Below are 21649 nucleotides of genomic sequence, written 5' to 3' on the forward strand. Positions count from 1 at the left end.
CAGGAGATCAATGGGTCTGAAGGCTAGAAAGTGAGATATGCTCGATTGGAGAAAGAGCACGACGACGCTCGTCTCACAGCTCTCAAGTCGTACAATGATCTCAATTCCACAGAAGCGGCTCTCCGCCAGCAGATGGTTGAACTTCAGGCCAAAGTGGAGAGTAAGAGAGTAGCAGGGGAGGCCGCTGCTCAGCCTGCTTTTGACCAATTGCTAAAAGCCACCTCTGAGTGCTTCTGCGACTTGGCCGGAAAGAAAATTGCTAGGGAGCTCCACCGTCAGTTGGCGGAGCTCACTGCTACTGGGAGACTCCTCTCCTCGCCCTTCTCTGTTCTTGCCCCTGCCGCCGATCCCGCCACTACATCCACTCTGTTACCTAAAGGGGAACTCAACACTGTCCTTGTGACAGATGATGCGGTGGTGGAGATATCCGAAGGCTCGCCCATAAAGGAAGTGCCCGAGGATCAGAATCAGAAGGAGACGGCTAAGGAACAGTAGCTTGGAGTTTATTCTTCTATTCTTTGTTTAGATATGCTTTGCTTTCAAACTTTTTGTATTTATACTCTGTGTACCATATTTCTGGGTGTTCCCAGTGGGCAAGTAAGTGACTCGCTCTTTGCTAATTAACCAGTCTGGTGTGATACAATTTAATTATTATCTCTTTGGAAAATTATTTTGCCATTTTGCGTAAAGTTTTTGCAAAACTCTAAAATCTTCCGACTCGATAATCCGTATTTGAATTAGTTGTATGCTGCAAAGTTACTTGGGGGTAGCATAGTTTACCCCCAAGCTTGAATTTCCTCTCTTTGTTCATAAAGGGCACAACCCTCCCCATTTTTTGTCACCGGTGGAACCTGGTTGGGGCAGCTAAGTTTGCCCCTAAGTTAGTTTCGGGCCTCATCGTCTCTGAAGGGCTCACCCCCTCCCCCCCCCCCCCCCCCCCATTCCACTATCTTTCTCAACCGTGAGGTTGGTTGGGGACAACTCAGTTTTCCCTCAAGTTGGACTTGGACCTCATCGTCCGCAAAGGGCTCCCCGTTTTGTCAGCTGTGAAGCTGGTTGGGGGCTGCTCAGTTTGCCCCCAAGTTGGATTTGTACCTCTAGTCCTTAGTCAGTTTCTCCATTCATTCGCAGCCAATAATGAAATAAACAATTTGGACAAAGTTTGCACTCTATTCATTGATAAAATATGTAACACAAAACATCACTATAAAACTCGAATAACAATCTCTAGAAGCCGCTGAACTTGTTTTTAATTAAAAAACTGTACAAGGCATCACTCATGGAATTTCTTCAACATTCTAATGTTCCAAGGCCTCGCGATGTCTTCTCCCTTTGGAGTCTACAACCGATAGGTTCCGGCGCTCCCCTTTTCAACCACGGTATAGGGCCCCTCCCAGTTGGGCCCCAGTTTTCCATCAATCTCCTTCCTGGTGGCCTGGGTTAATCACCTCAGAACGCGGTCACCTACCTGGAACTGTCGCAGCTTTACTCTCTTATCATATTGCCTCTGCAATCTCCTATGGTATTCTTCCAATCTAATGCGCACTATGTCTCTCCTCTCCTCTGTAAGGTTCAACTCAGCAGCTAATATGGTCTCATTAACCCCTTCTTCCACAACCTCCACCATCTCTGCTGGAATCACTACGTCCACTCCATACGCCATGGCAAATGGCGACTCTCGGGTGGATGTTCGCGACATTGTTCGGTACGCCCATAACACATGGTTTAACTAATCTTCCCAAGACCCCTTTCGATCTTCGAGCTTTTTCTTCAGATTATCCATTATGGTTTTGTTTGAGGATTCTGCCTAACCATTCCCCTCAGGATTGTAAGGGGCCGAGAATCCTTGCTTCACTTTGAACATGTGGAGAAAATCTCGCACCTTACCCCCTGTAAACTGAGTCCCATTATCTGCAATTATGGATGCGGCAGCCCAAATTTGCATATTACATTCTCCCACAAGAATTTCTTGATTTGTTCCTCCTTAATCTATTGCAGTGCCACGCCCTCTACCCAGCTTGGTAAAATAGTCAGTCGCAACAAGCATAAACCGTCATTTGCCACTCGCCATAGGTAGCGGTCCTAAGACGTGGAGAACATCTCTCCCACCTGAAATGTGCATTTGACATTCTCTGAGAGTATCACATGAAACTTAACCATGTGAAATGTGCTTTCACTATTTCATCAGGGAAGTTTTTAGGGTATCTGGTTACTAAGTGAAGAATCGAGGCAAACCCAAATCAAATCCGGGCGCTCATAGAAATGCCTTCACTTTAAAACATGAAAGAGGTTCAAAAAGTTACAGGCAAGTTAGTAGTTTTGAATAGGTCTCCAAGAGTTCAGATAAGTGCAAACCTCTGTTTCAGTTATTGCAAAAAATTATCTCATTTGCATGGACGGAAGAATGCCAAAAAGCATTCAATCAACTCAAAATGTAACTGTGGGCACCACCAATCCTTTCCAAACCAGTTGAGGGAGAATATTTGGGTATTTATCTTTGTTCATCTAACTATGGTATCAGTTATGTACTGATACGTGTGGAGAAAAAGAAGGTTAAGAAACCTGTCTATTTCTTAAACCGAACGCTCCTACCAGCAGAGAAAAGGTACCCTAAACTCGAAAGAGTCGATTTAGCCCTTGTTTTTGTGACGGAGAAATTACAACCATACTTCCAGTCCCACACTATCAGAGTAATCATAGAGTACCAGTTACGATTAGTTCTGGAAAGGTCGAACAAGTTAGCTAAATGGTCCGTGCAACTATTAGAGTATAATATTATCTACGACCCACGAATCTCAAAGAAAGGTTAGGCAGTAGCAGAATTCTTGGGAGATTTCCCAATGACCTACACTGGGTACGACTCAACAATCCCTAGTTCAAATGATAACATCCTACCTGAATTCCCAAACACCCATCTAGACCCTTGGGAGTCATGCTCCAGATGGCGACTATTTGTGGATGGATCTTCAAACGACAAGGGCGCAGGAGTTGGAGCTGTGTTAGTTACTCCTGACAACATGCGACTGGAGAAATTCATCTAGTTAGGTTGGAATGCCTCTAACAATAAGGTGGAGTATGAGGCGACACTTGCTGGCCTCACAATGGCTCTCGACCTGGGCTTAACACACCTCATAATTTTTAGTGACTCACAGCTGGTTGTGTTTCAAGTTGATGGAGGTTATGAGGCTAGGGATGAATGAATGGTTAAATACCTAGAACCGGTAAAGCATCTTCAGAGCAAGTTCAAGGATATTTAGTTTTATCAGCTACCTCGATCATAAAATTAACACGCAGATGCTTTCGCATATGTTGCCTCAATATTGGGCAACAACAAGTCTCGCTTAATCCCTATAGAGTTCCAAGACAAACCTAGCATCCAAGCACTCACTATTACAATATTTTGTGTTATTCCAGCCACCACACCAAACTGGATGGATCCATACAAGTCTTACCTCAAGGACAGAACACTCCCGGAGGATAAGAACACAGCAAGGCGTCTACTCGCAAAGGTACCAAGATTCACCCTCATTGAAGATGAACTTTACAAAAAGTATGTTCTAGGACCTCATCTCCGATGTCTCTCCCCAGACCTTGCTGAACAGGTCATGCGAGAGGTTCACGAAAGAATTTGTGGCAACCACGCTGGGGGCAAAACAATCGCTCTCAAGATCTTAAGGTAAAGGTACTTTTGGCCTTACATGCAAAAGGATGCACAAGTTTTTGCCCGCAAATGTAAAAAGTGTCAACGACATGCTCCGATTATCCATGCTCCAGCAATAGAGCTGCACTTATTGGCCAGTCCATGGCTATTTGCACAGTGGGGAACAGACATTGTGGAACCCTTGCCACCCGCTCCCGGCAATGTCAAATTCTTACTGGTCGCGACGGATTACTTCACCAAGTAGATAAAAGCAGTTCCCCTTGTCTTCATTCGGGAATAGGACATCAAAAAGTTCATTTGGAACAACATTGTCTGCAAGTTTGACATACCCAAAGTTATCATCTCAGATAATGTGCAACAATTCACTGGCGGATTGGTCGCTGAACTCTGTGAGGAGTTTCACATTACCCATATTTTCTCAATTCCAAGGTATCCACAAGGTAATGGCCAGGTTGAGGCCTCCAATACGGTTATCTTGGATAACATGAAGCACAAATTAGATAATGCAAAGGGTTTATGGGTCGAGGAAACACCTAAGGTTCTATAAGCATACTGAACTACACCCAGATGATCGACTGGTGGGTCCCCATTTTCACTGACCTACGGAACTGAAGCTGTCATACCTCCTGAACTGGTAGCTCCCACTTAGAAGTTAGACGTTGTGCACACCCTGGACAATGAGGAATTATTATACAGAGAAATGGATCTCCTAGATAAAAAGCAGGAAGGTGCCGCATTACGCTTAGCTGCTAACCAGCAGATTTTGAAAAGATCATACGACAAGAGAGTCCAAATTCAAGCTTTCAAATCTGGCGATCTGGTTCTGCATGAGATCCCAGAGCATAACGGCAAGCTTGGGCTCAACTGGGAAGGACCATACATCATCGACAAGGTTGGCTGAACTGGTTTTTACTACCTACGTACTGTTGAAGGGGACGTTCTTGTCAAACCATGGAGCGCACAACACCTTAGCAAGTACTATCACTAAATTGTTATTTCATGCTCCTTTATGCATTGTTTATTCTCTCCAGTTATCAATAAAGTTCCTCACCTTGCAATTAAATTTATTCCTTGTGTCAGTTCTTTATTTATTATCCACAATGGACTAAGCCTTTATATAGTTATCTTTTCACTATCTGTTCAAGAATATTGTATGCCAATTTACTTTAGAACCAGTGATACTGAGTTTGGGGAAGCTGAACTGTATGCCAATTTCTTTCTCATCCCCATGCAGCCTGAACTATATGCTAGTTCTTTCAGATTGAGATTATCCTCGATGGATTAAGCCTTTAGGAAAGCTAACCACACTAACTGTTTAATAAACTGTATGCCAGTTTGAGTTGGAACCAGAGATAGCGTTCTTGCTTGGGAGCCCAAACAGTATGCTAATTCCTTGAACTCTCATAACATAAAAAATGGGGTTGGCTGGGAAAATCTGGGTTGGATCCAGATCTTAGCACCCAATCATTAGCCTAGAATTATATCGGCATGATTGCAGTGAGGAAGACTCCCCCATTATCGTTCTGGCGATAACCTATTTACTTTTTAAATAAACAGGACCTATCGTTATTAAACATAGTGTTGTGCTCAAGGCACCCAGTTACTTTTGCAAAGATTCATGGCTCCTCTGGGACGCTGTGTCTTTATTACGATCGAACTTTCAGTTACGGTTAACTTGGATAGCTTTTATGATATCCTAATCAGATTCTAGTTATGTCTTATTTTAACCTGTTTAGCCTATTATGGTCACCTATTGTTGTTCCAAATGAACTTAGGGGCATCAGGGGTAGAATATGCATAAAAATACATGTCATTATATGTTATATAACATAGAGTATTTTAAATGCATGCATAAACTACAAGAGATGTAGAGCTCAGTAAGTAAATAGTATGTGAGCTACATAGCTCAATAGAAAAATTGTTTCAAAATAAATGTTTTCAATGTTTTCTAAATCATGAACTGAATAGCTAAGTATTTACTTAGCATATTGAGCAGGGGTGGAATCGAACTTCGGTTCAACATCAGTACTTGCTACTGCACCAACATCAAGAACTTCTGGACCACTCTCAGGAATTGACCGTGTGGTTGGACTGGCTGGGACGGTTGTAGGCTGAACATAACATTCACCTGAAACTGGCACCTGCAAAAAAGAAAGTTGAACGGGAGGCATGTCATCATCGGTGTCTTTTTCAGAGGATGAGGAGGCATCGGGCATAAGTTCATTATGAATTGCTGAGATACTGGTATTTAGATCAGGAAATAAGAAAAAAAGGGTTGATCACCCACCCCTGATCATCCACTTGAGAAACATACCCAGTAGCCTCCTACACCACTCTCAAAGCAAAACGAATGGCATTTTCAGCTGACCTTTTCTTTACCTCCTACACCACTTTGGGATAGAACTCAAAGGTCTCTGCCAAGAGATCACCGACCTTCTTTTAAGAACATAGATGATTATCCTTGAGAACCCTTTCATAGTCTATCATGACTTCATTTCTATGAGTAATGGCTTGGCCATAGGTTCTCATTTCAGTAATCCTACGGTGAAGCTCCCCCTGAACTTGGTCATGCTTTGCTTGCAGAGTGGTGAATTGAGAACGCAGTTCCAAGAATTTCACTTTCCAAGAAGCAGCCTCGACAGCTCGCCTTTGGGCTTTGTCTAGAGAATTTTGAAAGTTGGCAATGGTCTCTCTCATGTTCTTGAAATCATTGTCTAACTTTTTCTCTCTAGCCAAAAGTTAGTCTATCTGGGTTTGCAATTCCTCAACCCTTTTCTCAGTAGCCTATCTTGCCCAGTTCAGCTCACCAGTGGCCATGTCATTGGCAGTTATACTAGCTAAGGTCACAAAGATTGATTCTTTTATAGCTAAGAAGTTATTCACAAATTGAAAAAAATACAGGATGTGTAAGTAACACAATGAGAGAAACAGAACATTGAACAGAGAAGAAAGCCTTACCTTGTCAAGATAAATGGCAGATCTGTGAAATGACAGATCCAGACTACCAGCCATGTTGGCTTTAGTTTTATCAATAGGAAGTCGCACAACTTCTAGAACTCCAAGCGCAATATCAACATCATTAGCCGAGTGCTTGTTGGTGATGGGAAGCTTATCAGTTCGGCCCCAACACCTCATCTCCAAGATCGTCTCCCTTTCAAGAGAATCTGGAGAATGTGGAGAGAAGGGAATGTCGTTACTCACCCCCCTCCTATTTCCAAATAGAGAAGGGGGGAGAGCAATAGTTATAGCTGTTATCTGAGCAACGCCCTTCCCTTTTCGGTCATCGGGGAGGGAAGAATCAATAGTGAAAGGTACAAAGTCACCAGCCTGTTCAGAACCTATGGGAGGGTCTGGAACTGGTAGGGGTACAACAACTTTCTCAAAAGACTTACCATAATGAGGAATAGTCACAGGAACCTTGAATAGTGTTTCTTCATTCACAGAGAGAGGGCAAAATTTCGTTTTCTTACTAGATGGGGCAACATCAGAATCAAGAGCAAGATCAGCTCTCTTCAGTTTTGAACAATTGGACGCACGCACTTCCCTCTTAAAATTGCTAGCAGCTAGAAGTTCATGAGGCAGTTCATATCCCCTCCTGCCAGTGATGACACAATCACCACTGACATCAGGCTCCTGAACTAAACCCGATGTCGCAGCATCACTGGAGGTTGCCACAGAACTCTTCTCTTTGCGGCTTCCTCTCTTTCTAGTACTCAAAGAGGATTCATCCTGAACTGGAGGAGGAAGTACTGTGCACCCATAATTTGCAGTATTTATCCTAAAAGGGGAAAAGTCAGGGGGAAGTGCCAGCAGTTCTTCAGCAGACATGTTGAAATATTCAAAGAGACACGGGTGCGGTCAGGAACTATCACCCATGATATCCTTTGATCGTTGGGGATCATCTTAATGAAGTTCACCATAGCAGCATCAGTTGCAGTAAATTGGTTCCAGGGGGAAAAGTCATCTAAGGAAGAATAGTAAAAGAACTTGGTCGAAAAACTCTTATGATGATTGTAAAATTCACGAGAAAATAGACTTACTGGTTGGAGCATGAGTGTGTTTTATGGGAACAAGAATCCCCATCGGTTCACCATCAGCATCTAGAGGATGAACGTCCCATGCATCACCAAACACTCGAAGGTGGTGATCAGCCCAACCCTCGTCACTCTGCTTTCCCTCGAAAAAGATGATGGGAGAATTTTTGTCTCTGGTCATGAGGTTGTAGTAAGATTGGTCCCGAATACGGCCGACCTCATAAAAATATTCAAACACCCAACGATTCAGAACGAATCCATGTTTCTTGGCCAGTATGGCAGAGTACATGACAGCTCTGTAGAACAGTGGTGCTGCTTGACCAAGAGCAAGATTGAAGTGAATCAGACATTCTCTTAACAGTGGGTGGAAGGGAGGAGTGAGTTCGGACCTAAGTTGACCGATTATGATGAGCGTTATTTCTTTGTAGGCCAACTCATCAGACAATCTCCCCCACTCAAGACCAATATCAGCATGGATGTGAAATTTCTCTCGGATCAGTTCCAGGGAAGAAAGATCCACAAAGTTTATAAGTGACCAGTTGGGATTCATGATCGGAAAAGAGAGAAAGTTTAGATTTTTGGTTAAACCCTAATGGGAGATCAAGGGGTTCAGTGTACAGGGAAAAGATAGCAAAAGAGATAATAAGGGCTCTTTCACAAGATCCTTTTTATATACATATATGATGGACTATTACGATTAGCCCAAGTATTACGTCTTTTCGGGATAGAATTGCCATCATTACCTTTTCTGAGAAACATTGTGTCCGCTTGAGCCGTCTTTTCAGAGCCTTAATTAGTTGAGTACGTAAGCAGTTCCAACAACTATTTATAAAAAGGATTCTCACACCAAAAGCAGTGTCGCTTCAAATAGCCACGTGCTAGATGGCACAAGAGGGGCATCTGTAAGGGGGATTTCTCGTCATTGATTAGATGACACGTGTATGGGAAATGACACAGGACTATAGATGTCAAGAATAAGATGAGAACCATCAGATCAGTACTGTTAATAAGTGATCTTGTGTTTATCACGAGTGTTTAGTAAGCACGTGTCAGACACGTGACTGACCGCCTCTAGGCATAACAGTTATCCAAGTCATTAGGAACTGATATGGACAGTTCCTGAATAGAAAGAAACTGAAGAGGGCGATCTTTGATGATAAGGAAAGAATCATAATGACATATCTTAAGAGTTACCTTTAGATATAATCTTCCCAAATACAATGGGATATTATGATTAACAAGAAAACCTACCACTAATAAGATATGGTCTAGATTCAGACTTGCATAAGGGGAGAATTCCTAATAGGAAGGCAGAGTCCAAAGATGGAAGGGAACTCACAAGAGGTGAGATTTACCATAACCCTATGACTCACAAAGCTCTTCTTATATAAACCATAGGGATTTGCTCTTAGGAACTACGCAAAATAGGGTTTGATTCTCCTAAACAAACAAGGAGATATGTAGGCAGCCACCAGGAGGTTCAACCCTGAACTCTAAATCATCTCATCCTTTCTCTATAAAGAAAAAAGCTCCTGAATCACAAGACACAGAGGAGGATTAGGGGATACTCAGAAAATCCCCTACAGATAGTTTCCCATCTTACCATGTCAAAAGCTTTTTGTATGTCTAGCTTTATGGTGCATCTCGGAGATAAGTGATTTCTTTCATAGCTTCTTATTAGCTCATGGGAGAGAAGCAAGTCATCCTATATGCTCCTTCTATGGATGAAAGTTTTTGATTTGATGAGACTAAATCAGAGATGACCAATTACAGTCTGTTGGTGATGACTTTTGTAATTCATCGATAGATGACAGTGTAACATAAGGCAAAGGAGTGTGGAGTTTACCCCTCTTGGCATTCTTCCTGCATTAAAGACATTAGTAACAGTACAAATAAAATCTTGTTCCATAATTTGCCAACAAAATTTGTAAAAGAAGGAGTTGAAGCCATTAGGTCCAGTGGCCTTTGTATCATCCATAGAGAATATGTCTTTCTTTATCTCTTCAGGAGCAATGTCTGCATCGAGAATGTGGATTAAATCAATACTGAGATGATTTTTGACTGTGAGGTTGTTGAAGAATTCAGGGTCCACCTGCAATCTAGCATTGCTACCAATAATATCTATAAAGAAATCAATGAACACTCTGATAATTTGGGCCCGATTGTTGACTGTGTTTCCTTCCTTCTCTATTATGGACTGATAAGAGCCCAAAACTGTAGTTTTAACCCCTTAATAATATTACATTTAGAACAATTATGTATATAATAAATAAGAGTTAGTATTGTTTACGTGCTTTTGTGTATTTCAGGTCTTCGAGTCAAATATGTGAAGAAATATGTCACTTTTGCAAGAGAAAGGAGTAAAAGTTGGTTGCTAAGAAGTTCTATGATTAAAGCCCAAGTTTCAAGGAGAAAAAGCCTTTATAAAGCCCAGTAAAAGTTGAAAAGTCAAAGTCAACGTGGATAGAAAAAGAGCAGAAAAGTTAACAGAACTTCTGCAGGCCTTATCTTTAGACTCAGACCTCGGAATTGAGCATATTATATGTCAAAACGACCGGCTCGAAAAGATCTTTTTAATAGTTTAAGATTTGAGCAAATCATAGAATTTAAAAGTGGATGAAAATGGTGTTTCAATAATTTCTAACAAAGAAACCCTTTTTGTACTTAAGTAATTAGGTTTTGGGCTTGATTTAATGGCCCAAAACATAGCTTTAAAGCCCATGCATGAAATTTGTAAACCTAGCCCTTTCTATATAAAGAGGATTAAGGCTAAACAAAAGTTGGCTACTCCCCTATTTAGTTTAGTTTTAAATTAGGGTTCTTTCTCTCTCTCTCTCTCCTTTTTTAGTTTAGTTTAGTTATAGTTAATTAGTTTAGTTTATAACCTCCATTAGAACCTTTTAATAAAAGCTTTAGTTTATTCAATTCAAGTATCTTTAATAAAGTAGTTCTTCATGATGTCTTTTTCAATTTATTAGTATGTTTATGATAGCCTCATGATTCTTAGCTAAACTTCCATTAGAGGGTTTGATTGAAGCTTTAATGAAGACTTGATGTGTTAGTTAGAATTATTATTTATTCAAGAGTTTCACTCTTGAGGTTAGTTTATTCACCATGAGAATAGGTTAAATTTTCTCTCATGCTAATTATTAGTTGGTAGAGATTGTCAGGAATAGTTAGGGATCAAATACTTAATCTTTATTGGTTAGGATTGCAATAATCTACACTAGCATATCAGGAAATTTATCTAAGTGAAATCAAATCCCCCTAATTCCTTCTCCATATTCACATCTTAGTATTTAATTACCATAGTATAAGTTAGAACATTTAATTAGTTCAATCACCATATTAGTATAATCACAATCCATTACTCTCAATGATATTGTTAGAATAAATTAAACTAGAGAAATATTACGTCTAAGAAACTAAGAGTGGATCAAATTATTTACTCCACAGTATCACAAGATAATCGAGAGTAGAAAACTTTGATCATCTTGTAATAAATCATTTTAGTTTTACTTATTCATAGCATAATTAGTTAAGAGTAGGTAAAAATATTATTTTTATATTTATCAAATGGCGCCACTGCCATCTTAAACTCATTCAAGACAAGTATTCAATTGGTTGAATCCAAGGGGCAATCCCCCATTCTCTACCCACCCACCATTTTAATTTTTCATTCTTGTTTCTCATATTTTCATTACTGTTTCAGCTTGAAATTCACTATTTTCAATTAAAAGCGCTCCCGCCCTCCCTTTTGTCTTACACAAAGTGCGCCAGCTCCCTTAATATTGCGGGATCACAGTGAAGAGTACTGCAGTAAAACTATTTATAAATTTCCAAAAATTCTAAATATTTTCAGACATTATATTTAAGGTGTTGTTGATTTATTGGAATATTTTCAGATTTTTCCTAGTTATTTTACCTAGTGAACTATTACCATCTTTACACTGCTATATTTTAGCTTTCACACTATACGTGTCAGAACAAAATTGACGAGTAAGGTTACCTTGGCAGGTCCAAAAATTCTAAGATTTTGACAAGAGTATCTATAATAAGTCAGAAGTTTATAGTAACATTTTGGAGAGTTTTTTATTTGTTTTGACCATCTAACTAGTTGATTATTTTCAGTGTGTTTCTGCTGTATTGCAACACTTAATTTCTGGAACAACAGCTGATAAGGAGGGTTTGTAGAACTCCAATTGATCTAAAATTTTTAGAAGAACCTACATGGTCTGCCAAAAATCTCTAGTAAATGTTTGTTAATTTTTGGCTCTGTTTTGATTGGTTAACCATTCGGTTGTTTGTGTTGTGTTCGAAAACTGTTTCACAAACTTTGCAGGGCAGTAGAACGAATTTCAGAACTCCGATAGATCTGAAATTTTACAGGCGACTTACTGGACCTCTTAGTAAATTATTGTAAAATTTTCTAATTTTTTGGAATGCGCCCGCTTTCTCTTAACTCTATCATTTGAGCGCGCCCGCCCTCAGGTTACTAGAATTCGTGTCAAGCAAGAGCGCGCCCGTGCCCCTTCTGAAGGAAGCCCAATTTTCCTAGGTTAGCCATCGGCTCTCATTTTGTTCATATTTTTATATATATTCAGTGTTTCCATCTTCTTAAATACACTAAGATTGCGTATACAATACGCTATTCATACGTGTAGCAAGGAACCATTCGGTACTCCTTCTTTCACTCCTCGTCTCTTCTGTCGGAGGTGTTTTAATTCTAATATATCAAGTCGTTGTTTGACTATTGTTCATATTTCTTTCATATTGGACTTAGCCTTGCATGAGAAGAAAAAACCATCTAGCGTTATATATCGTAAACATCAACACACAAGCCTATCTAGAAATTTATAGTTAGAGTTTTGTTTGCATATTAATTGTTCTAGATTTTTTTTTTTAAACCATTATGGAGTATCAATATCTAGACCAACAATCATGTGATTATTATGCACACCCTTCACCATGTTCATGCTGTGGTAGTCCTTACCATTGGGCTTCCCATTGCCTATCATATCAAGAGTTTGAGCCTACTATATGATATATTAATAATTATGAGCCTCAATTTTCAGATTTTTATAGTAACCCATACAATCAAGAGTTTTCTAGTCATCTAGACAATACATGGAGTCAACCAATGTTGTCTACTTCTAGTTCCATAATGAGTGTGTACAACGAACCAAACATTTTTTCGTGCACAATTTGTTCAGATCCAGACCACACCGCACATTCATGTCCCATATTTATTCAGCCTCAACCTAACCCATCACAGTACGAGATCAACCAGAGTCACTCAAATGCCATATCCCAAGAAGGACTCATATCATATCCATTCACCAATAACTATGATTATCAAACACAGTACCAACTAGAACCATACCACCAAGCTTCCTCTCCGCTAACGACATTTGGCAAATTAATAGCCCAAAACAAAATGATACTTCAAGACCTAGAATGGACAAGATTGATGCGAAGCTCACATATGCCAGACATTTCCACCATACTAGAAATTACCCAACCATCTAGTTTGCCACCCTTCCCAGATCGAATTTCCCAAACTATGCTTCAAAACCTAACTATGCTTCAGAACATAGCCCAGATGATTTCCATGATCCCCTCACCTAACATAAAACTTTCAACCTTGCCAGAGATCGACATACAAGTAGAACAAGCAATTCCCAAAACCACACCATTCGAACTAGGTAAGACCTACCCTTAATTTCATGAATCACTACGTTCCCATGACCCTTCCATTAACCATTATGTTGACTCCACACCCCACCTGGATGAGGAAATTTTTAAAGACTACTCTTTAGGACTTGTTTTGGATGACCACTCAAATTTGAGAGATGCCTCCAAGGAACCTCCCACTGATCTATCTGAAGATGAATATAATGATGACACATTAGAAGATATTTATAAAGGTGTGACAGAGGAAGAATTTGATAACTATTGGCATTCTCTTAATATGGACCCTCCTATTGCGCATGTCCAGGCCTTTGTGTTTGCTAACCGCACTTGGCTGGATGATTTCTCGACACATTTGAATAATGCCATTGAGGATACTTATAGTGTTTTAGAGAAAAAAGGTGAGGAAATAGAGATTAACAATTCTAATCTAAGGCATGAACAAGGTAATGTGCAGGAATTAAACAATGTAAATTCTTTAGAGCAATGTGAATATAAATTTAGTTTGGCAGCTGAGGAAATAACAATGGAAAAAATAGATGAATTTCTTAAAGTTAAAACCACGAACGACAACCTTGTGGATTCAGCTAAGCCAGATGTTGAATTTTTAAGAGCGTGTAAGGATCCACCAACTGAACCACCAACCAACCACCACCATCCACCTGAGTTACAACCTCCTCAAATCCAACCATCTACCACAACTAAGCCATCTATTCACCCACTATTTCAGTGAAACCTCAAATTTGTACTTGAGCCAATTACCTCAGAGACCTTCTATAATTTTTTCAACCCTCAAGGTGAAGAGTGTTTGCCTAGCACACAACCTCATGAGTACACCATTCCTATAGTTGAGAGCCAAGCTTTGACTGAATGTAGTGAGAAACCTAGTTTGTCTTGTTTTTTCTCATCCGAGCCTCATGAAAGACATCATGATCCATACTTCATTCTTTTCTCACCTAAAGTATCACTAATTCATCTTTTTGGTCATTCTAACTCTTTAAAACAGCTACAACATGATGTTTGCATATGTTCTTTGATGGGTTGCATAAGTTTTCTTTCATTTTTCTACATGATTGCTTCCAATTATACAACTTCATTCTATTTTGGGTGCATTTAGTATCATGTTTTTATGGCTAAACCCCCAACTCTTTTGACTATTAGTTTATAGTTGACCACTCATTATCCATTTTGTGCCACCCCAGTTTCTTGCTTGTTTGGGGGTGTGCACAGTCTAGGAGAATCTGACTTAAAATGACCCCATATTAAGTCTAGGGGAATCTGACTTAAAATGACCCCACATTAAGTCTAGGGGAATCTAACTTTAAAAGACCCATATAATTTTTTGTAAAATGCCACCTTAATGGAGTATAGGCCACAAAAAATTTCAAACTTAAAAAAAGTTTTCTTATTTTGTTTGGGGGTGGCATATTTTGGTATTTCATTTCAAATCTTTTGTCACCCTTTGCCTGCCTTGTTTACTCCAGTAGAATTTGTGTTAATTAGTACATAACAGTTTTATTATGCTTCATGTTATCATATTATCTTTATAATATTTTTGTTACAGGTACTTCCAATTTTTCCTACGTTTCTATGGTAAATTCTTTCCTTATCTATTTACACTTAAAGGACAAAGCGCTCGATTGTTTGGGGATGGGATTGAAATATTTGCAAAAATTAGACACTTTTAGGATGTAAAATACGCACTTTTATTTATAGAATGTTACAAATCATAAAAATTAGTTAGTTACAAATTTTAATTATGCTATTGAATTGTTTCATGAACCCCCTTCTCCCAAATTGTTTGAGGGTGGTATAGAAACATGTTGTAAATATTTAAGCACATATTAGGTTGTATATTACATATTATTTGTCTTATAAAAATTAGAAAGTAAAAAAAAATAATAAAAAATATTTATACTATGCACTTTGAGATAATGGTATTGTTCCCTTCTCCATGATTATATTAGCCCAGAAGTTTCACCTTAGCTCTTAAATTAGAATAGTTTTTAGAAACATAGGTTAATATGTAGGTAATAGTCATTGCATCTTTCCATAAATATATTGCATGAGCATCTATAGTTGTATTGGTAGTAAGTTTTTGAAATCTATGCTAGAGTACTTATTCTACAAATCCTTTGAGAATATAGACTTTAAGCCTTATATGGGTGAAATATTTGAGTAATAACACAAAGAGAGAAGTAAATTCTAAATAGAGAAATCATATGTCCATTTTCTTGATCACTATACCATATCCTAAGCGAGAATTTAGGCCCTTTTTGGATCGATATAGCCAGAAATTCAAACCTATATGAAATTATTTTTAGCTAGTCGCCCCTATGAGCCTTTCTTTAGCCATTTCATAAACCACAAATCTTTTACCCTTTTATATGAAACAAAATAAAAACAAATCAGCCTACCTATTTTTAAATGAGTCTGAGAAGTAAGATGAAATGAAAAGAAAAGAGAAAGACCTGTGGAAAACCAAGAATTTGTTAGTTGCTTTAAATAAGAAAAGAAAATAAAGTTTCCATCCAAATAAAAGAAAAAAATAATAATAAATAAATAAAATAAAAAGTTACAACTCCAAAAACATAATTAAAGGAGTCAAAAACTAAAAGAAAAAGAAAAAAAATGGCTAAGGATGGAAACAAAGTGTAGAAGCAAAGTAAGAATAAGGTTTTCTCTAGTTACATAATATGAAGACCCTATTTTCTCAGACTTATCCTTTTTGAATATATATTTCCTTCATTCTTAAACCATCACCTAATCCCCGCAATACCTAATAAAGACTTCTAGCTCAATTAGGAATAGGTTAGTGTGATAGTAAGTGGCAGATGTGTTTGATCGACTTCAACTTCCTTGTACATTAATGAGATTGTAAGGTAAAGTTTGCCCATTGCACACTGGAGTGAGCAAAACTTGACTGGAAAAATCGTAGTGTTTTTGTCTTGATATATATGTGAGGACCTACTTAAGGACGCTATTCCAAAGTTTCATAAACGAATTTGTTATTGCATTTTATAGCATAGTTCATTATATATATATATATATATATATATATGTTTATCCATAGATGATTGATTATTATACACATATTAGTTTAGATTTCGAATTGATTATTTTGTATTCATTGCTAGTGAGATGTATAGATATCTGAGAATAAACAAGGAAATAGTAATGTTATTTTTTAGTTGTTGTAGTATAGATGAAGTTTGTGAGTACCTTCTCTGAAAAACTCTCATGAGGCTATAACTTGTCCACTAGGGAATTCCTTGTGGTTTAAGATCTTATTGCATATGGTCAATGCAATCGCACTCAGCGAAACGAGATTAGTTAGAACTCAATTTTTGGTAATTTATTTTAATTCCTCATATTTGCTTGAGGACAAGCAAAATGCTGTTTGGGGGTGGTTTGATAAGAGCCCAAAACTGTAGTTTTAACCCATTCATAATATTACATTTAGACCAATTATGTGTTTAATAAATAAAAGTTAGTATTGTTTATGTGGTTTTGTGTATTTAAGGTCTTGGAGTCAAATATGTGAAGAAATATGTCACTTTTGCAAGAGAAAGGAGCAAAGGTTGGTTGCTAAGAAGTTTTATGATTAAAGCCCAAGTTTCAAGGAGAAAAGCCTTTTTAAAGCCTAGTCAAAGTTGAAAAGTGAAAGTCAATGCGGGTAGAAAAAGAGTAGAAAAGTTAACAGAACTTCCATAGGTTATATCTTTGGACTCAAAGCTCAGAATTTGGCATATTATATGTCAAACCGACCGGAACGAAAATAGCTTTCTAATGGTCCAAGCCTTGGGCCAATCAAAGTAGCGAAAGTGGACAAAAAGGCTATCGCAGTAATTTCCTACAAAGAAACCCTTTTTATACTTAAGCAATTAGGTTTTGGGCTTGATTTAATGGCCCAAAACATAGCTCCAAAGCCCATATATGAAATTGTAAACCTAACCCTCTTCTATATAAAGAGGATTAAGGCTAACCAAAAGTTGGCTACTCTCCTCTTTAGTTTAGTTTTAATTTTTTCTCTCTCTCTCCCTTTTTAGTTTATTTTAGTTATAGTTAATTAGTTTAGTTTGTAGCCTCCATTAGAACCTTTTAATAAAAGCTTTAGTTTATTCAATTCAAGTATCTCTAATAAAGTAGTTCTTTATGAAGTCTTATTCTATTTATTATTATGTTTATGATAGCTTCATGATTCTTAGCTAAACTTCCATTAGAGGGGTTTAATGAAGCTTTGATGAAGACTTGATGTGTTAGTTAGAATTATTGCTTATTCAAGAGTTTCACTCTAGAGGTTAGTTTATTCACCATGAGAATGGGTTAAATTTTCTCTCATGCTAATTATTAGTTGGTCTAGATTTCCATGAATAGTTAGGGATCAAATACTTAATCTTTATTAGTTAGGATTGCAATAATCTACACTAGCATATCAAGAATTTATCTTTATTAGTTACTATTTTTCTCCATAGTTTATTCAATTGCTTAGTTAAATTATTATAAGTTAAATTCATATAATTAGTTTCATAATATAAATTCACCTATATAAATATTGCTCTCACCATTGTTTCCTTGTGTTTGATTAATTGGATTCTATCTATGTCTTGGTAGTTTAGGAGTAGAACGATTTTATGACTCTATATATTGCATGAATATATATGTGAGAGTAGGAAATAAATAATTGATACCGTAAGAATAGGTTAGAGAAATCTAGTAGAGTTTTTACGGGATATCATGGGCATAATAGCTCTTCGGTTATTCTTTTCTTTTAAGTAGTCATGGAAGTAGGTAGTACCTTTATCACTTTGAATGAACCAATCATGTGATGATTTTAATTTGATCTCTAGTTTTGCTGCTCTTGCAAGATTCCCATACTTATCCATGGCTTCCTTCTCCTTTCTTGCCAGAGTTTGATCTAGCGGGTTCAGTTGTAAGAGGTTCTGCGTACATTGTATCTCTTCTTTGGCCACTTCTACCCTTGTTTGGAGGTTTGAGAAATGTAGTTTTGTCCAACTTCTGAGTCTCATCTTGAGAATTTTGAGCTTTTGGAGAAAGACGTACATGGGATTAGCATCAATTCTCATATCCCATGTTTCTTTTAGAATCGTCATGAACTCTGGTTGATAGATCAAGCCATTGAAGAATTTGAAAGGGCTCGATCTTTTCACAAAGTTATGCCATCTGAGTATAATTGGAGTGTGGCCTGAGGTCATATGAGAGATAAATTCAGCTTCAGTCCCTCCATGCACACTGAACCAAGAAGAGTTAACTATGCATCTGTCTATCTTTCTCATAATTCTATTATTTCCTTCCTGTTTATTAGACCACGTGTAAAAGTGACCTATAAAATTGAGATCCATGAGTCCATTTGATTAGAAGCAGTCAGTGATGTGCTCTATCTCACGAGGGTGGAGTGGGGCTCCTCCAATTCTTTCCTCAGCTTTCATGACATTGTTAAAATCACCCATTAAGAACCAAGGCTGTGCATTTAGGTTGAGCCATGTAATATCATTCCAAAGCTCATTCCCGCGAGTACTGTCATTTATTGCTTAAATAATAGTAAGGTAAAATGAGACATTTGAGTGCAAAGTTACCATGACATGGATGTATTGGTCACTTGCAATAATCTTCTGAAGCTGGACTTCAAAGGGATCCCAAGCAACCCATATTCTGCCATTCGGGTCATGCTCATAATTGTTAATTACTTCCCACTTTGGGCAGTAAGCTTGACTGATAGAATCAAAATTCTCATCTTTTACTTTTGTTTCTGTGAGACCTAGAACAGTCACCTTATTCTCTATCCTCATTTTGTTTACTTCTTGCATTTTATGAGAGTCATTTATGCCTCTCACGTTCCATACACATATAGGACCACTCATCTAGAGTTTTTGTGCCTTTTTTTCCTCCTGACCCCTTGGGTATACCTCTATCTTTTTTCTTGGAAGTATTATGTTGTTGTTTATACTTCTTAGATCTTGTGTTTGTAGAAGGAGGATTGGATTTACTAGCTGGTGTTTCCAATATTTCCTCGTTAGGTGTAATCTCCTAGGCTGTTGGTATTAGATACAGATGTTCTTCAAAGTATTCAATTTCTTGTTTAGAGACATGACCTTCAAGTTCAGCTTAATCATTCCCCTATCCTTCTATATCCAATTATGTTGTTTCCATGTAAATTTGGAGGCAAGCTTCCTCTGTGGAAGGAATCATAGCAACAATATCTGTTGTTGGATTCGGGAGAGGTTCCCATACCGCTATAGTTAGTGGGGATGTAGCATTAGGTGTCACCACTGGGACATTTCCATGTGTACTTGGGGCATTGCTTACCACTTCAGAAGTAACTGGATTGTTACTTTGTGGAGGGGGCATTTCTACCAATATTTACGTTACTGCTGGTGCTTCCTCAGCGATTTTCTTGTGATGTTGTAGTTCCTCGTGGTCTCCATTCCGCTACATGATTTCGTCTTTTTAATCTGCATCTCTGGCTTTTGGAGAGTAAAGGTGCAGGGCCTGCTGGGGCATTTGCATCCTCTTGGTTTGGAAGTTGGTCTTTCCTTTTCTTTGATCTTAGTCTTCTATATTCAGCAGCTAGGTGACCAACCATTTTGCAATGAGAGCAAAATTTTGGAAGTTTACCCAATTGTATTTCTTGCCAAAATTCAATGCCATGTTCCACCACTTCCATTGAGATTTTATCTGGGATCGGTTCTGTCAGGTCAATATCAACCAGTACACTAGCATGATATCCACTATCCCTGTCAAGAGTGTTAGTGTCAACTCTGGTTGAGCATCCAAGTCCTCTTTCTATTGACATCAGTAACTTAGCTTCCCAATATTTGAGAGGGAGTCTTGGAAATTTCACCCACACAAGGGTTGAAGTTTGGCGATGTGTGTCTATGTTGAAGTTTGGTGTCCATTTTGTAAATCTCAGAAGTTGGCCTGCTATATACCATGGTCCTCCATAGATTCTGTTATAGTCATCTTCTATTTCAAAACTAAAATTGGTATATCCTTTTCCCAAGGTTGAAACTTTAACTTTTCCAGTTAATCCCCAATCAGTGCTGACTACCGATCTGATTTTATCCAAAGTTAACTTCATATCAACTCGGTCCACTAAGGATAGTTTACAAGCTTCAATGCCCTTTTCAACAAATCTTATGGGTAGTTTGATGGCTAGATGGTTACCCTTTTTAGTCAGCATAGGCAAAGTGAAGATATCCACTGGGTTTATGCACTGCTGGTCTGGCCATATCCGCATATGTGCTTCCTTGATTTTGTGTGACAGCGGCATTTCTTCTTGCTCCTTAGGCTGAGGATTCAGCGCCAGATGAGGATTTGTAGAAAGCTGTCGACCGATCCAAACCAAGATGTGAAGGAGCCATATGACGTATCAAGGTTTTGTAGTTTAAAGAGAGGAGAAAATAAAGTACGGGTGTTGAGATCTTGGGATTGCTGGTACCCAAGGCAAAGAGAGGCTTCCTTTTCTGAACTCACACTATTAACAGTGTATGATTTTACTAGAAAGGAAAAGCAATTTCCATCTCTCTGAACTCAGACTTGAGGATTTTACTAGAGAGATTAAGCTATATTGAGTAATCAGTTGAGAAGAGAAGCTGATGAGTTTCATTACCTGTTTCGGTAATTTTTGGAGGGAAGACAGAGATAAGAATTCTCACCTACTAAATTTTCCTATTAGTGGTAAACATTGGTGCACTGGATCAAGGATTTAGAATATGCTTAAGTAACCTCCTATCGCCCATTCAAGTTCCCCATTAAAGAAAACATTGCTTTCACAAGGTTATGATGTGGACATTCTATAAGAAGATCAGTGTACCAATTCCTGGCCTCGGAAAAGGATTCATGAGGGTTATGGTGGAAGAAATGAATCTTTTGAATCATTTCATCTGTCTTCAGTGGTGGGTAAAACTGTTCTATGAACAATTGAACAAGTTTAGCCTATGAGTCCACGGAATTTGGCGTTTGGGCAATTAACCAAGATGATGCCTTGTCGGCTAGGGTGAAAGGAAACATCCTAAGTTTAATTTGTTCCGAGCCTACGGTAGGGATGATGCAATGTAGTGAGAACTTGTTCTATCCTACGTATATGCTGATAAGACTTTTCATGGTCTAAACAATGAAAAACTAGTAACAAATTAAAAATATTTTGGGGAATTCGAAAATCTCCCACTAGGTCTGCAAGAACGATGCATGTCTTAGGGTCATCATTTAGGGTTTTGTAAAAATCAGAAAGAGGAGTATCTGC

At 38.3% G+C, this 21649-nt stretch overlaps 1 protein-coding gene across 1 annotated transcript; it reads right to left on the reverse strand.

Annotated features, from left to right (window-relative positions):
* Window positions 1–19789: 19789 nt before the first annotated feature.
* Window positions 19790–20677, reverse strand: LOC147496743 (uncharacterized). The gene has a single exon (XM_086562652.1). The coding sequence runs from the start codon at window positions 20675–20677 to the stop codon at window positions 19790–19792; it is 888 nt and encodes a 295-aa protein (XP_086418778.1).
* Between the last annotated feature and the right edge of the window lie 972 nt (window positions 20678–21649).

This window comes from Coptis chinensis, chromosome 5, assembly GCF_015680905.1.
Source record: "Coptis chinensis isolate HL-2020 chromosome 5, ASM1568090v1, whole genome shotgun sequence".
NCBI lineage: Eukaryota > Viridiplantae > Streptophyta > Magnoliopsida > Ranunculales > Ranunculaceae > Coptis > Coptis chinensis.

Excerpts from the sequence above, each read along its gene's own strand:
- LOC147496743 (XM_086562652.1), bottom strand. The coding sequence starts at position 20,677 with ATGCCGCTGTCACACAAAATCAAGGAAGCACATATGCGGATATGGCCA.